Source organism: Toxorhynchites rutilus, chromosome 2, assembly GCF_029784135.1.
Source record: "Toxorhynchites rutilus septentrionalis strain SRP chromosome 2, ASM2978413v1, whole genome shotgun sequence".
Classification (NCBI taxonomy): Eukaryota; Metazoa; Arthropoda; class Insecta; order Diptera; family Culicidae; genus Toxorhynchites; species Toxorhynchites rutilus.
Window position 1 is genome coordinate 160,685,476 of NC_073745.1, and position 12,007 is coordinate 160,697,482.

Sequence of the window (12,007 nt, forward strand, 5' to 3'; positions counted from 1 at the left end):
TGCACCTTAGGCCAGAAGGGAATCCATCAGGAGGAGAGTGATGCCACAAACGGTTCCCCGGGAAGACATCGCTACACACACATACACGCGCGGAATTCTTTCCGTTTGGATGCCATTCAGCATCGAGAAAGTTCCGGAAAGATCTAATCATTTCTGGAAAATAATCTGCCAGTTCCTCTGGGAATTTGAAAATACATTCATGTGAAAGAGTTTATTTGAATGTTTTCTATTCATGTAACACTGTGACCAAATATTTCAATCAAGTACTATTAACACGTGGTTATCGAGTTAGTATTAACCACTGGTGGGCTTCCAGTATCGAGGAAAATGTGGAAATATCTAATCGATACTGAAAATAATCTGCCAGTACCTCTGGGAATTTAAAAATACATTCAAGCGAAAGAGTTTATTTTAATGTTTTCTATCCATAAAATATACATATAATACATTTGGGTTTGTGATTTGTCAATCAAGTACAGTTAGCAGGTTAGCTTCTGAAGATTATTCTTCAGAACAAGGTTTTTCGTATCCTATATTGGATGCATAAAACCTTGTGCCTCCAACGTAACGCTCTCGTTTTCGAAGTCTCCCAAATATTCATTTATTCATTCATTCAGAATGGATTTAGATTCAACTTCAAACAAATGATCTCTAAATCAACGATAGTCCTACGTCACCCTTGCGGTTATACCATAGATATAACCCACTTCCTGTTTTATAGATAGGAAATTGCGTTACGTAGGGGAGGGGGGGAGGGTTGTGAGGTGGTCCAAATTTAAAAAAAAATTTTAGCGTTACGTAATTTGTGTACGACGCCTAAGGACATCCCAGTACTTTTTGAAAAAAGTGAAATATAACGATAGGAACTGCTGCGTTGAACCAAGGAGTAATTACTTTTTTGTAAATCAACATCAATTTATACCAGCCATAAACTGGTAGCAGCCATACCAGTTGTTTCTCTCAGCCGAACGCCAGATGGTTTGGAAGCAAACATATGTGAGCATAAATTTTCTCTGGATTTTATGTCTGTTTGTTCAAAACTCTACGAAATTGTCGAAAATTCTTCCGGGATTGACCAGGATTGCTATATCTATTTCGCATCAGAAGTGGTGCTCAAGGAGCACTAAAAACTTCACAAGAGCGGGCTACTTGGCACACGTCAGTGCCCCGAAAAACCAGTTTCAAAACGAGGGAACGAGGTGTTAGTGGTGGAAAATAACGAGTTTATTTGGACGGACAAAGAATCGGACAGAATTACAATTTGCTATATCAGGATGATTTCAATACATTTTCAATAATTTCGTTCTAAGAACATTTGATTCCGACCTGGGCAGATGCCTGATTTTTTTAAGTTGATATTTTCGATACTTAACAAAAGCAAAAATGGTATGAAAATTTTTCGAACAAATTTGACTTCATGCACAGATAAAGTTGGCGTTACGTAGATCAAGGAGGATGGGTTCGTCTTGCGTTACTTATTGTTACATAGGGGGAGGGGGTCCAAAATCTGCATTTTAAGCATTACGTAATTTATGTACCATGCCTTATGACTGTTTTTGATGGATTAATACTTATGACAGACATACAGCTGTACTAGCGTTGTACTTCGAAAATTGTATGTCTGTCACCATGTACAGCGCTAGAACCATGCAAGCAACTCGGTACAATCGCTGTACCTGTACCGACCTATTTTACCGCTGTACATGGCTACAGTTGTACTGTGCACAGCGCCATAGACGGTTAGTCTGTCCATGGTATAACGCTAGGTTCTCTCAAGTTGCACCATTTCAGTGTGTAGTTAAGGCAACTGACAATCAGAAGTTTGACCATTTTTCACCAAATATTTCAATGAAAAGGGTTTTTATTTAACGTCTGAACTATCAAACACAACAAACAAGTTAACAATTTGAGTTATGACCTCAAGAGAAAGTCAAGGAAAAGAATGTTTACCAATTGTTTTTATTCAGTTTGTTAATGCTATCCACCACTAACCGTCTATGGCGCTGCGCACAGTACAACTGTAGCTATGTACAATGGTGAAACAGGTCGGTACAGATACAACGATTGTACCGAGTTGCTTGCATGGTTCTAGCGCTGTACATGGTGACATACATACAATTTTCGAAGTACAACGCTAGTACAGTTGTATGTCTGTCATAAGTATTACTCACATTTACCCCTCATTAAATGAATATGTCAGAACCCAATGACTTCGTATCCTAAATCAGCTAGGTTTTTAAGAAAATCATCGACAATTAGAAACCATATCAAAGTAGACAGATCTTCTTTTTGAGGGCAACCTCTTGTTAGTTTTGTAATTTAGGAGGAACAAGTCGAAATTACGAGAACTGGAATTCTATCACAGCGACGACGACATGACTGGTCCGTCCAGGACTACCCCGGCGGCGGTAGACTACAGGTAGCAGAACTATCCTACCATTGGAGGTATGAAGTAATTGAAAGAAACATTTGAAAAAAGTATAAATTAAACAGCAGGGCTGTCAGAAATTCTAATGCTCCATGTTTAATTGCAGGTTGACTTGAATGATAGTAAAACTGAAACTTGTTGTCAGAAACAACGATTTATTTTTCACTTAATGCAGCTCAATACTAGATGCTTCTATGTTTTGTAGTTGATATTTATAAAAATAAATACTGGTGCATATCTGTTTTGTAAACCCATTGTATTCATATATATTACTTCTCAGTAATATCAAGGACAGACATACAGCTGTACTAGCGTTGTACTAGTACAGCGTTGTACAGGTACCACGGTAGCATGACACACATACTTTGGTTCTACATTTTACCGCATGTCAAACTGACAATCGCAAATTTGACCAATTTTTACCACATATTTCAATGAAAAATGTTTTAATTTGCCGTCTAAACTATCAAACACAACAAACAAGCTTCCAATCTGAGTTCTTAACTCAAGATAAAGCCAATGAAAGGAGTGTTTACCAAGTGTTTTGATTCGGTTTGTTCATGCTACCCACCACTAACCGTCTATGGCGCTGCGCACAGTACAGCTGTAACTATGTACAACGGTGAAACAGGTCGGTACAGATACAGCGATTGTACCGAGTTGCTTGCATGGTTCTAGCGCTGTACATGGTGACAGACATACAATTTTCGAAGTACAACGGTAGTACAGCTGTATGTCTGTCATAAGTATAACGCATTGAAACTCAAAATTACGGATCATATATTAAGCTGTCAAAAAAGTCCTGCGGTTTTTTTTCTTGAATTTTCATTTGTTCATAAAATTAGCTACAATCATCTGTTTTAAGTCAAATATGCGCCGTTTTGTTCGATGACTTGTTCCCAACGAGATGCCAACTTCATAATACCCCTGTTATAGAAGCTCGCTTCCTTATTGGCAAAAAACTCGGATAGCCAATTTTCACAGGCCTTCTTGAATTTTCATTTGTTCATAAAATTAGCTACAATCATCTGTTTTAAGTCAAATATGCGCCGTTTTGTTCGATGACTTGTTCCCAACGAGATGCCAACTTCATAATACCCCTGTTATAGAAGCTCGCTTCCTTATTGGCAAAAAACTCGGATAGCCAATTTTCACAGGCCTCTTTTGTAGTTAACTTCTGACTACCTAGCTCGTTCGCCATGGACAAAAACAGGTGGTAGTCACTTGGTGCAAGGTCCGGACTATACGGCGGATGCAAAAGAACCTCCCATCCGAGCTCCCGGAGCTTCTGGCGCGTCACCAAAGAAGTGTGTGGCCTGGCGTTGTCCTGATGGAAGACAATGCGACCTCTGTTTATCAAAGATGGCCTCTTCTTCATGAGTGCTACCTTCAAGCGGTCCAGTTGTTGGCAGTACAGGTCCGAATTGAGCGTTTGGTCATAGGGAAGCAGCTCATAATAGTTCCCGTTTCCAACTATCGGTGGAGATAATATCGAAGTATATTCTAACGCAATCTGAAATAAAAGTTCAATTTATATCTTCATCAGAATATTGGAAGAGCCATCACCATCGCTTGTCTTATGGTTTTCCGGCAATTGTAGTGTAATTTCATGACAATGACCATAGAGCCATCTTCCTTTGCATTGTTTTGTACTGTGCGTGCTTCCATCCACGAATCCGGCAATCATTTTAGCTGCTGACGGTATATCAAGTCGGTATCGTATGAAGATGTCACTGTATGAAAATCCTGTACCAGAAATTATTTCCAGAAGAATCAAAAACTGAACCTGATGATTTTCTGGATATTCGAAATTGTCTTTCGACAGTTTATCTCTAATGTTGAATCGTGTGATCTACATTATAGAAAGAAATTTTAGGGATGAAAGATGCCATAAATATTTTTTATAGATGAACCTTAGATGCAAAGACATCACGAATCTCAACGGTTTCTTGTGAACATGTAATCCATTTTTTGAAACTAAGATTTTTTATTCCAAAATGATACATTTGACGACTATCTCCTTGGATCTCCTTGTAGTAGGGATTAATTTTCATGCAATTGAAATCCGGGTAAACGAAGAGGACGTTTTCAGTGCTGTTCCAAGCGAGTGAAAATAACAATTCTTCCGTATCAAGATCTGCCATAACGAACATAGTTTCCATATTAAGTTTTTCATCATCCAAATGGACCGTTTTGTTTCCGATGGTGGCACATAATTCCTCATCAAGAGCGAAATTATCGGCCGCAGTATAGGTGAAAATTTTTCCTCTCGATTTCTGCTCAGTCAGCCGTGACGATTTGATCTTGTGATAGTACGCATTTTGCAATTCAGTATGACAGTTGTCTCTGGCACTATAGTAATCAATTTCAGATTTACTGAAAACTTTCTCTTGCCACGCGATATCCAAGTGTTCCTCTTCACTATTGGATGGTTCCTCAAGTGGTTCTTCGTCTATAGACGAATCAAAGCGTGGGATCTCGATAAGCGAGTAAATTTTTTTGAGGGTTATCCTGGAAAATACAAAATGTATGTATGGGTCGAGGTTGCGTCACTTTCTGTGTATTGACGTAGGACTACGTCTTTCATTTCTATACCGGGGTGTAAAATCAAAGTTTCGAAAACGAAAGCGTTACGCCGGAGACCGAGATTTTGAGCGTTAATAGCTCCTAAACAGCTGAACGAAATGGTATGATTGACACTTCATTCGAAAGATAAAATGTCTACGCGTTATATACTTGTTACTTTTTGATCCAAAAACTTGTTTCAATAGTCTTAAAATTGCTTTCAAAACAGGCTATTGAAATCACCAATCGGTATATAAGCGAGCGCCGCTCGGAAATCCACTCAGTTCTAATTGAACAGCGATTGGAGCATGTTGTCGCTGTTGTGGTGAAGCTCTTCATTTATCATGAAAGCGCGGATGAACGGTGTCACCAAGAGCCTGTTTGTGCACCTTAGGCCAGAAGGGAATCCATCAGGAGGAGAGTGATGCCACAAACGGTTCCCCGGGAAGACATCGCTACACACACATACACGCGCGGAATTCTTTCCGTTTGGATGCCATTCAGCATCGAGAAAGTTCCGGAAAGATCTAATCATTTCTGGAAAATAATCTGCCAGTTCCTCTGGGAATTTGAAAATACATTCATGTGAAAGAGTTTATTTGAATGTTTTCTATTCATGTAACACTGTGACCAAATATTTCAATCAAGTACTATTAACACGTGGTTATCGAGTTAGTATTAACCACTGGTGGGCTTCCAGTATCGAGGAAAATGTGGAAATATCTAATCGATACTGAAAATAATCTGCCAGTACCTCTGGGAATTTAAAAATACATTCAAGCGAAAGAGTTTATTTTAATGTTTTCTATCCATAAAATATACATATAATACATTTGGGTTTGTGATTTGTCAATCAAGTACAGTTAGCAGGTTAGCTTCTGAAGATTATTCTTCAGAACAAGGTTTTTCGTATCCTATATTGGATGCATAAAACCTTGTGCCTCCAACGTAACGCTCTCGTTTTCGAAGTCTCCCAAATATTCATTTATTCATTCATTCAGAATGGATTTAGATTCAACTTCAAACAAATGATCTCTAAATCAACGATAGTCCTACGTCACCCTTGCGGTTATACCATAGATATAACCCACTTCCTGTTTTATAGATAGGAAATTGCGTTACGTAGGGGAGGGGGGGAGGGTTGTGAGGTGGTCCAAATTTAAAAAAAAATTTTAGCGTTACGTAATTTGTGTACGACGCCTAAGGACATCCCAGTACTTTTTGAAAAAAGTGAAATATAACGATAGGAACTGCTGCGTTGAACCAAGGAGTAATTACTTTTTTGTAAATCAACATCAATTTATACCAGCCATAAACTGGTAGCAGCCATACCAGTTGTTTCTCTCAGCCGAACGCCAGATGGTTTGGAAGCAAACATATGTGAGCATAAATTTTCTCTGGATTTTATGTCTGTTTGTTCAAAACTCTACGAAATTGTCGAAAATTCTTCCGGGATTGACCAGGATTGCTATATCTATTTCGCATCAGAAGTGGTGCTCAAGGAGCACTAAAAACTTCACAAGAGCGGGCTACTTGGCACACGTCAGTGCCCCGAAAAACCAGTTTCAAAACGAGGGAACGAGGTGTTAGTGGTGGAAAATAACGAGTTTATTTGGACGGACAAAGAATCGGACAGAATTACAATTTGCTATATCAGGATGATTTCAATACATTTTCAATAATTTCGTTCTAAGAACATTTGATTCCGACCTGGGCAGATGCCTGATTTTTTTAAGTTGATATTTTCGATACTTAACAAAAGCAAAAATGTTATGAAAATTTTTCGAACAAATTTGACTTCATGCACAGATAAAGTTGGCGTTACGTAGATCAAGGAGGATGGGTTCGTCTTGCGTTACTTATTGTTACATAGGGGGAGGGGGTCCAAAATCTGCATTTTAAGCATTACGTAATTTATGTACCATGCCTTATGACTGTTTTTGATGGATTAATACTTATGACAGACATACAGCTGTACTAGCGTTGTACTTCGAAAATTGTATGTCTGTCACCATGTACAGCGCTAGAACCATGCAAGCAACTCGGTACAATCGCTGTACCTGTACCGACCTATTTTACCGCTGTACATGGCTACAGTTGTACTGTGCACAGCGCCATAGACGGTTAGTCTGTCCATGGTATAACGCTAGGTTCTCTCAAGTTGCACCATTTCAGTGTGTAGTTAAGGCAACTGACAATCAGAAGTTTGACCATTTTTCACCAAATATTTCAATGAAAAGGGTTTTTATTTAACGTCTGAACTATCAAACACAACAAACAAGTTAACAATTTGAGTTATGACCTCAAGAGAAAGTCAAGGAAAAGAATGTTTACCAATTGTTTTTATTCAGTTTGTTAATGCTATCCACCACTAACCGTCTATGGCGCTGCGCACAGTACAACTGTAGCTATGTACAATGGTGAAACAGGTCGGTACAGATACAACGATTGTACCGAGTTGCTTGCATGGTTCTAGCGCTGTACATGGTGACATACATACAATTTTCGAAGTACAACGCTAGTACAGTTGTATGTCTGTCATAAGTATTACTCACATTTACCCCTCATTAAATGAATATGTCAGAACCCAATGACTTCGTATCCTAAATCAGCTAGGTTTTTAAGAAAATCATCGACAATTAGAAACCATATCAAAGTAGACAGATCTTCTTTTTGAGGGCAACCTCTTGTTAGTTTTGTAATTTAGGAGGAACAAGTCGAAATTACGAGAACTGGAATTCTATCACAGCGACGACGACATGACTGGTCCGTCCAGGACTACCCCGGCGGCGGTAGACTACAGGTAGCAGAACTATCCTACCATTGGAGGTATGAAGTAATTGAAAGAAACATTTGAAAAAAGTATAAATTAAACAGCAGGGCTGTCAGAAATTCTAATGCTCCATGTTTAATTGCAGGTTGACTTGAATGATAGTAAAACTGAAACTTGTTGTCAGAAACAACGATTTATTTTTCACTTAATGCAGCTCAATACTAGATGCTTCTATGTTTTGTAGTTGATATTTATAAAAATAAATACTGGTGCATATCTGTTTTGTAAACCCATTGTATTCATATATATTACTTCTCAGTAATATCAAGGACAGACATACAGCTGTACTAGCGTTGTACTAGTACAGCGTTGTACAGGTACCACGGTAGCATGACACACATACTTTGGTTCTACATTTTACCGCATGTCAAACTGACAATCGCAAATTTGACCAATTTTTACCACATATTTCAATGAAAAATGTTTTAATTTGCCGTCTAAACTATCAAACACAACAAACAAGCTTCCAATCTGAGTTCTTAACTCAAGATAAAGCCAATGAAAGGAGTGTTTACCAAGTGTTTTGATTCGGTTTGTTCATGCTACCCACCACTAACCGTCTATGGCGCTGCGCACAGTACAGCTGTAACTATGTACAACGGTGAAACAGGTCGGTACAGATACAGCGATTGTACCGAGTTGCTTGCATGGTTCTAGCGCTGTACATGGTGACAGACATACAATTTTCGAAGTACAACGGTAGTACAGCTGTATGTCTGTCATAAGTATAACGCATTGAAACTCAAAATTACGGATCATATATTAAGCTGTCAAAAAAGTCCTGCGGTTTTTTTTCTTGAATTTTCATTTGTTCATAAAATTAGCTACAATCATCTGTTTTAAGTCAAATATGCGCCGTTTTGTTCGATGACTTGTTCCCAACGAGATGCCAACTTCATAATACCCCTGTTATAGAAGCTCGCTTCCTTATTGGCAAAAAACTCGGATAGCCAATTTTCACAGGCCTTCTTGAATTTTCATTTGTTCATAAAATTAGCTACAATCATCTGTTTTAAGTCAAATATGCGCCGTTTTGTTCGATGACTTGTTCCCAACGAGATGCCAACTTCATAATACCCCTGTTATAGAAGCTCGCTTCCTTATTGGCAAAAAACTCGGATAGCCAATTTTCACAGGCCTCTTTTGTAGTTAACTTCTGACTACCTAGCTCGTTCGCCATGGACAAAAACAGGTGGTAGTCACTTGGTGCAAGGTCCGGACTATACGGCGGATGCAAAAGAACCTCCCATCCGAGCTCCCGGAGCTTCTGGCGCGTCACCAAAGAAGTGTGTGGCCTGGCGTTGTCCTGATGGAAGACAATGCGACCTCTGTTTATCAAAGATGGCCTCTTCTTCATGAGTGCTACCTTCAAGCGGTCCAGTTGTTGGCAGTACAGGTCCGAATTGAGCGTTTGGTCATAGGGAAGCAGCTCATAATAGATTATTCCTTGACAATCCCACCAAACACACAGCAAAACCTTCCTGGCCGTTAATGAGGGCTTGGCCACCGTCTGAGCCGCTTCAGCGGGCTTCGACCACGATCGTTTGCGCTTCACGTTGTCATAAGTGACCCACTTTTCATCGCCAGTCAGCATCCGCTTCAGAAACGGGTCGATTTTGTTGCGATTCAGCAGCGATTCACATGCGTCGATACGGTCAAAGATGTTTTTTTTGCGTCAACGTGTGTGGCACCCATACATCGAGCTTCTTTGTGAATCCAAGCTTATTCAAATGGTTAATAACGGTTTGATGGCTTATCCCCAGCTCTTGGCCGATGCTACGGCTGCTACTATGCCGGTCTTTCTCGGCTAATTCAGCGATTTTGTCGCAATTTTCGACGACAGGCCTTCCGGAGCGTGGTGCATCTTCGACGACCTCTACACCAGAACGAAAACGTTGAAACCATCATTGTGCGGTGGAAATGGAAGCTGTATCGGGTCCATAAACTGCACAAATTTTATTGGCAGCTTGAGATGCATTTTTGCCTTTGTCATAGTAGTACTGTAAAATATGTCGGATTTTCTCTTTATTTTGCTCCATATTTGCGACACTATGGCCCTGATTCTCGAGTACACTTCACGGTGGAAACGAAATGAACGGCACGCCATTGAACTACGTTTTACGAGTTAGTGAAGTGTCGAAGATAATGATGAGTTTTCAGGCAGAATGAGCACTTTTCAAATAAAAAATCATTAATGAAAATTATCTACTTCGTATCAAACTGGTATTCAATGTGAGTGGAAAACTTTGTTTTCTTCATGTGGTATAATAATCCCATACAAAGATTTCATCTGAAGATAATTTGATATTATAATGATACATTTAGTGGGAAACTAATCTCGCATCCAGATGTCGACACCGTACCGTTGTCATCGCGGATGCGTTTCATACCGTTTCCACCGTGAAGTGTATTCGTAGTGTATTCGAGAATCAGGCCCTATAACTCACGAACGACTTAACCAAACAAAACACTGTCAAGGACTATATTATAGCGCGCAAAAATACCTTTCCAACAAGCTATAGTATGACTCGATACAATGAATACAACTAGAACTACGCGCTTACAACCACACCTCGCGAAAATACCGCAGGACTTTTTTGACAGCCTAATATTAATAATGAACGTTACTCTAAAGACGCACAAACGGGTACGGCTCGAGACGACCGTGTAGGTACAAAAGAAAATGATGATGAAAACGTAGATTTGGACGACCACATTAGAAAAAAAAATGATTACGATGATTTGGTTATAGAAGTGCGGATCGGGACGACCGAGCAGTAAAGTGGTTGAATGGATGAAAAATGTGGATCGGGACGACCGCACAAATAACTACGGCTCGGGACGACCGTACGAAAAAAAGATAATGATAAGAGTGCGGATCAAGACAACCGCGCAAAACAAGTATGGCTCGGGACGACCACAAGAAACAAGAAAACGATGAATTAAAATTATTCTAATGAAAGTGCAGATCGGGACAACTGTGCATTAAAAAATAGAAAAAGACTCGAAACAAAAAAAAAAGAGTTGATTCATTCTAAATTTATTTCATAATATCAAACCCCCCTCACCGTGGGCAAACGTGGACATTTCCTAAACTCCCACCCCACCTAATGTTGTCCACGTGGTAAGTGGCCAGCCCCTAAGTGAAATTTATTTAGCGTCTTCCTCGAAAGACTTCTTTATTTTTGAATTTAACGTTTGAAGCGCTGTTTCAGTTGATTTATTTGCTTGGTAGGCAAATTGAAATTTGTTTATTCATTTGTTAAATCAGGAGTATTGCAGCAATATAAAGCGAAAACGAGTGCTTAGCTCGATATCAGAGAGCGTGCCAAAGTCTGGAAAATCCGTAACAAAGCTTGGCATAACTGCACCATAACATGATTAGAGTGATGAGTTGGTTTCAAGTTACAGTGGGCATTAAGGGGTTAATAATCTGACGTTTGTATTTATCACTGTGAAATTATAACCTTTGTTTCGCTATGAAATTCATATCTTTACCCACCTAAACTTCCAATTTGCCACTGATCCATTAGCGCGATAAACACCTGTTTTAAATGTGTTCTGACTCGAGAACATTATTGTAAACTTTCCAAAAAATAAGAATACGTTTGTCTGGGAAGAATTTTATGAAACATTCCGTTTGTGCTTCCTTGACGGTTACCATGGCTACATCAAGGCGCCTAGAAGTATATACTAAGGTGGGCCAACTTGCTAAAACCACTCTTCAGCCATCTTGGAAGTCTACTGTGTTTTGTTTGTAAACAAAACACAATACGCTATTGCCGAAGCTCGCTCGTGATCAGTCTGTCTCTTTCACGCTACAAGCAAATAATTCCCCTTCTACTTTCTTCCGTGCTGTTTCCATATACCGCTCCCCTAACCAACTTAGTGACGAAACGGCCTCACCTAGTACCATAGACCCGTCTTGGGCTACATCAGTGTGAAACATTTCAGTTTGAGAAATTGTTGGGTAATCCTCAACAGATGTCGCGTTTTGTTTTTGTATAGTATTTTTGGTTTCGGATTCATGTGCCAGTTTGACATGAATGAAGCTATCCGCGTTGATGACTAGAGACGTCGGTTAATCGTTCGATTAATTCAAATAATCGAGTATCTGAAATTATAATCGATTAATTTTGTATCGAATAATTTGAAATCAAAATATGAATAAATCGAATAAT

General features: G+C 39.3%; 1 protein-coding gene across 1 annotated transcript; it reads right to left on the reverse strand.

Annotated features, from left to right (window-relative positions):
• Positions 1-3,666: 3,666 nt before the first annotated feature.
• LOC129769733 (tectonic-like complex member Mks1) lies at positions 3,667-11,671 on the reverse strand. The gene is made up of 4 exons (XM_055772174.1): positions 11,329-11,671; positions 4,342-4,939; positions 3,995-4,280; positions 3,667-3,941 (listed from the first exon to the last, which is right to left on the reverse strand). The coding sequence occupies exons 1-4, from the start codon at positions 11,400-11,402 to the stop codon at positions 3,880-3,882; spliced, it is 1,020 nt and encodes a 339-aa protein (XP_055628149.1). The 5' UTR covers positions 11,403-11,671; the 3' UTR covers positions 3,667-3,879.
• Positions 11,672-12,007: the final 336 nt, after the last annotated feature.